We start from the raw sequence: 6,000 nt of genomic DNA on the forward strand, positions 1-6,000 counted from the left end.
GAAGGCAGAGCTGTGGCCTCCCTGGAGGAGGGGTATCAGCTACCTAACAACATAGTTCCCACTTTCCTTAGGCGGTTCATCCACTATAGCGTCAAAACAAGGAAGGGCTAAAAAGTAGGCTTGTCTACAGTAAGCCGCCGATGTCAGAGTTTTATTTTCCCTTAAATGCAAATAAGAAAAGAGTAAGCAGTTGAGACATTAACAGCCTTAGGTGATGGTATGAAAATGAGAAGGGACGGTTCCCGAAGCAGTCATCTGGTCTTTCCCGAGCATAAAGGTTGGCATTCAGTTTATTCTACCCATGTGATTTTCAAGGTCCCGAGAGACGGTGCAGTGATTCCTTCTTGTGGGAAAATATAACTGTCTCTGCAATCCCACCTCCATTGTCCTTTTCTTAATTCTGAGTTGCACTGCCTTCTCAGTGCTGTATTAAGTGCCTGATGTTCGCTTAGCACCAAGGCCAGCCATTTGCCAGGACTTTCTGTTATTTGAAAATAGAAGTAAATCATATTGAATTTGGAGATTTTTACAACATCTACTAAGGGTGAAGAACTATCTTTAGAGCAGTAGTTCTCAACCAGGGGCACTTTTGCCTTCAAGGGGATATCTGACAGAGTCATCTGGTCCCAGGGTCATTAGTGCTGAGATTGATGACTTCTGCATTAGAGAACAGTTTATATTTTCAGTAGCTCTTTGCAAGCATCCTACCTGATCCTCCTACTTCATTTTGATGGTTTCTGCTAAGTGTCTAAATGTTTCCAGTATTTTACATTGGACAACTAGAGGTAGGAGTTAGGAATTTAAGCAACAAGGGCATTCTTCAACATCTCTGTCAACCTCACCATCTATTTTGATGACCAGGTCCTCCTGGTATTGTCCCCAGTGGCCCTTTAATGAGTGGATCCCTTTCTCGCTTGTCTCCTGGGCTGTTGCCTTGGGCCATCTTCGTCCTCTTTTGCTACCATGTTATAATAGTTTTGGTATCCATAGAAAAATCATCATGGGAACTTGTTAGAAGTGCCCTGTTTTGAGCCCCACCCCTAGGATATTCTGGGACAATCAGCCTGGGTCGGGCCTAGAAAACCACACTAGCAGAGTTGTTGGGGTGCTTCTGATGAACAAGCTGGATGCAGGAAGCGCTGTTTCTCAGAGCTCCCCACCTGCCCACTGTTCTTCCCTTTATTTGGCTTCTCCTCTGCTTCCTGTGCCACCCGAGTTACCTCCCTGCCCAGATTCTTCCTGGATGAGAGACCACTAATGGTTCCCCTAGGTAACAGATGGAAAATACAAAGTATAAGCATTTTGGGAGGAGCCTTCATTTCCACCCACCCAATAGGCTGTGTGTCCATGCCCATTGCTTTTTTTTCTCCATCTCCCCCACCGCCTTCTTCTACAATTCCTCTTGTCTTTCCAGGTCCAGCTGAGATGGTTTCTTTCCCCTGGGTCTGGTCTTCCCTCATCCCTACTGCCAGAGCATGAAACACTTGATCCCCTGTCACAGGACAGGGGAGCTGATGTTGGCATCCTAGCACCCTGATCCATCAACATTCCAAAGTCACATGGACCTTCCTTATACAGTCAGCAAAACCAAGGTTTTACAGGAAAATAAGTCCTAAATAATCTTCTCCACCCTTCAGTGTAGATGGGCTCCAAAATGAGCTGGGCATGGAGAATGAGCTTCCTTAAGGAGGATGCTTTTGAGAGTTACATCCTAGATGTAGGTCAGCTCTTGGTTGTAAACACTGTTAGGTCGTATAGAGACGATGGGGTCCGGAAAGAGCCATTTCCCGGTGTCAGCCGCATGCCAGGCACTGGGCCGCGCTCTTCAGGTCACTGTCTCATTCACTCTTCACTGCAACGGAGGCGAGCAGGTGCAGTTTCACACTTAGCAGATGAAGCAAAGAAAGACAGTCCTCCCCATCTCAGGAAATGACCAACTCAGTCAGGATTTTCGAGCCAAAGATTGATTCCTCTTTCTGTCATATCCTTCATCCTATTCGTCAAAAGTCCTGCTGGCTTTGCCTTTCCTCATTTCAGTCAAAGTGATTCCTTTAAGTTGCATCTGGCCATGCGCTCCTGTGCCATCTTTGAACCACAGTCAGGGAGAGGCCACATCCCATGCATGGGCCAGGCTCCTTGCAGTCACCTCTCTCTCCACCTGGAAGGCTCTTCCTGCAGAGTTGGCACTCCCGCCCCTCCTGCAAGTGCCTCCTGACATCTCCTTCCTGACAACCCTCTGCACACAGGAGCCTTCCACCTTCCTGCCCAGTCTGTCTTCCTCATACCGATCGACTGTCCGCCACAGCACATGTCATCTTCTGATAGACCATTCATTTGCCTGTTTGTTCAGTACTTTCCTCCAGGAAAGAAGTCAGCAAGTATGGCTTGCCAGCCCAATCCAGCCCTTGGCCTCTTTTTGGATGGCCTCTGAGCTAAAAAGGGGTTGTACATTTTTTAATGGTTGAAAAAGTAGGAAAGAAGGAACATAATATTTCACAACACAAGAAAATTCTGTGAAATCCAAATTTCCGTGTTCATAAATAAAATTTTGTTGGAACGAAGCCATGGCCATTAGTCAATATCATATTGTCTATGCTGCTATTGTGTATGAAGGTGGAGTTGAGAACTTGTCACAGTGACTGCGAAGCCTGCACAGATGAGCATGCTTACCATGAGGCCCAAGTGGAAAGCGAGCCAGCCCTGCTCCAGGCGGCTCCGTGCAGTCGGCCGGGTGTTTGCTCCATTCGTTGCAGTGTTCCAGAGCGAACCTGAGAGCTGTTCTATTGTAGATGCATAAATAAAGGCCTCTCCGTCAGTTAACCGGGAACCTGGAGTTTGAATAAAACCTGGTTGGATCTAAAGACCAGCCATGGTGACTATGCTATCAAATAACATCATTTACTTTGAAAATATTTTCCTGGTGGAGACAAATTAAAGTCCTAAGGTTTTTGCCTTTTCCTTCTAGCTGGTGTATTGATTAACCTGTAAAATTTCTTATCTAAAAAAATCAAACTATAGAAACTGCTGAGGAAGGGAGAGGGAGAGAGTGATAGAAACATCAATGATGAGAGAGAATCATTGATTGGCTGCCTCCTGCACTCCCCCTACAGGGGATCGAGCCTGCAACCCAGGCACGTGCCCTTAACCGGAATCGAACCTGGGACCTTTCAGTCTGCAGGCCGACGCTCTATCCACTGAGCCAAACTGGCCAGGGCAACAACAAACTTTTTAATGGGTGTATCTTTCCAGTAACTACAGCAGTTTCATAAAATAACTTCTTTTTTAAAAATGCAAGTTAACTACATTAAAAAATAACAAAGGCAACATTTCAGTCTTGACATATGCTGATTTTCATCGGCATTCATTAGACAAATTCCAACACCATTAACAAAGCACGCTCAGCACGTGCGAGTTAGCCCCATGGGCCTCGCATGGGGTTTTTGTAGCTCCACAAATACAAAGCGAGGGCACATAATAGTACACGTGGGAACCTTTATGCATGTTGTCTTTGCAACCTACAAGCAGGAAGCGTAAAGGAGGATTGAAGAGCTGATTTGGGGAGGTTGGTTATGGGTAAAGGTGCAACCTGCTAACCTGCACACAGTGGCAGACAGGGGTGGGGCGGTATGGGCAGGAAGGAGTATGTTCTGGGGGTATGGGGCATTGAATGCTCACTGTTTAATTTGTTTTAGGTCACCCGGTAGCAAAGGGAGGTGCTTCCATCTCAGAGGAGCGACAGCAGGCAGAGCTTCTTGCTTGGATCACTGTCCTGGCCTCCTTGTGGGAAACTGTCTTGGATTTCAGCAACTTCATCTGGGCCTATGTGTGCTGTGAGGAGTGCACTCAGTTTTCTGCCTCTGCCCCCTCTCTGCTTCATCATTTTGTTACATTGAATTGTGACAGGGGCTGCTGCACAAGTGACAGCCTGCTGGCGCTCTGGGAACGCACCTCCACGGAGCCTGGGGGAACGAGGAATGCACCAGCCGGGAATGGGCTGCCCCTGGAAGACTAGCGGCCTTTACAAAGGAATGTGGATATAGGTTCCACTCGGCCTCCTCTCTCCTCTTTGACCTGTTCCATTAGCCCTTGCATTAAAGTGGTTTGAAAGGGATCTAAGTAACAAAACCTGTTTGCAGATGTAGGTTAATGAATGCTGATTCACTAGTGACGAAGACTTATTTTATAAACCTTGAAGAATAGCAGGACTTGCTGGGGTTATTGTGTGTGCATTTTGTTTTTGCTTTTGATGATTGAAATGTTTTCTATTTTAAGTTAGATTGGCAGAACTGAAATGTGGTATTTTAACTTCAGTGCACCGTTGTGCTGAGTGCTAAGGAAGCATAGCGACTCTGATGTTTTATTGCCAAAGCTTTTTCGTGAGATATTCACAAAAGAAAGAAAACCTCCTGGGCTTTGTATGGCTAATGCTTAGTCACAGAGGTAAACCATTTAAAATGTGAAATAGGCTCAGCCAGTGTGGCCCAGTGGTTGAGCATTAACCTATGAACCAGGAGGTCACAATTCGATTCCCAGTCAGGGCACATGCCCAGGTTGTGGGCTCAAACCCTAGTAGGGAGCGTGCAGGAGGCAGCTAATCGGTGTTTCTATCTCTCTATCCATCTCCCTTCTTCTCTGAAATTAATAAAAATATATTTCAAAAAATAAAGTAAAATGTGAAATAGTCTCTGTTTAGATCCAGAGTGACTTCTTAGATCCAACTTGTCAATCATATTAAAATATTTTAACGCCTAGACAGGAATCTTGAAATGCTGAATTTTTAGACTTTAAGTGATTTACTCTTAACATAGCTCTTTCCCTGCTTGTTAGTCATTTTATTTCTTTAATTGGAAGTAAAGCCTGATTCATCTTTTTCTGATTTGATGATTTTGCAGCAGTCGTGTCCCCACATATTCCCAGAAGCTGTTGTGAGGAAATAGACTGCAGGTGAAAGAACTGACCCAGATTTTAAATGCATAATGTTATAAGAACACACATACTACTATAATGACATGGGGTAGATGATTTTATATATTGAGAAATGCCAGAAACATACTTTCTGTACTATTAGTGATCCCTGTACTCGCACAATTATGGAAAATAGCACTATAATGTTTATAATAGTAACAATTGCATATATTTAATTATATTCTTGCAAAAGGAATAAAAATAGGTGATATCCATTTGTTCACTAAGTTTTGTTTGAATTTGACTGACTGGATGCTTACCAGAATTGTTATTCTGATATTAGTAAGTAAACAATTCATTCTGCTGATGGCTTATGGCATATAAGTTTTTGTGATTATTTTATTGCCTTGTGTTAACATCATAGCCTTGTAAATTTCAAATGCAAAAGTGAAAAATAACATTTAATATTGGGGATGTGAACTATATGGAAAACTTCAGACCTAAATATAGATTACTATTTTATTTCTTCTCCAAACCTATGTAGCATTAAGGAGATAAAATCTAGGGAGATGAATTAAGTTTAGGCACATTTAGGATGTTTTATGCATATTCTGCTGTCTTCAGTATAAGACCCCCCCCACCCCATTGCAAGAAGAGAGAGTTAAAAAATAACTACATTTTATAGTACATGAAACAACGTCTTAGTCCTTGCCCACACATCAGATCTTGTGCCCCAAATAAAAGCAAGTCAAAATGGCACTGCCTCACCTTGAGGCACATTTCTAGGGTGGAAACTACTTCCAGGGGATAAATGGTCCATTTGGGAAAATGGCAGGTATCAAAGTGGCCACTGCATCCATTATTGCTCAGAAGCATACTGTTTGCCTCTTTCGCAAGTTAGCCCTGAATGGGGCTTTCATGAGGAGCATTTCAATGTTATCATTTCTAGCCCTTTTATCTTGGGAAGTAAAGAGGACACTCTTCTTTGTTTTCCAGAATTTAAAGCAGAGATACCAAGGGAGTCAGGAGGCTTTCAGTCCTGCTGGCATTAGGCCCTCTAACTACGGCCCAGGTGGTCTCAACACCCCAGATGCT

General features: G+C 43.9%; 1 protein-coding gene across 3 annotated transcripts in view; it reads left to right on the plus strand.

Moving 5' to 3' along the window:
- The window catches only part of TAFA4 (TAFA chemokine like family member 4), a 170,938-nt gene extending 165,667 nt beyond the window's left edge, over positions 1-5,271 (plus strand). Inside the window, exon 6 of one of the 3 annotated variants that reach the window (XM_080673458.1) lies at positions 3,693-4,684. In XM_080673458.1, coding sequence (XP_080529584.1) covers positions 3,693-3,704 — 12 coding nt within the window. In that variant the 3' untranslated portion in view covers positions 3,705-4,684. Of the gene's footprint in view, positions 1-3,692 lie in introns of all 3 variants that reach the window. The other 2 variants (XM_080673457.1, XM_080673459.1) reach the window with 2 other exon arrangements.
- The last annotated feature ends 729 nt before the right edge of the window (positions 5,272-6,000 follow it).

Source organism: Plecotus auritus, assembly GCF_963455305.1.
Source record: "Plecotus auritus genome assembly, chromosome: 6".
Taxonomy (NCBI): Eukaryota; Metazoa; Chordata; class Mammalia; order Chiroptera; family Vespertilionidae; genus Plecotus; species Plecotus auritus.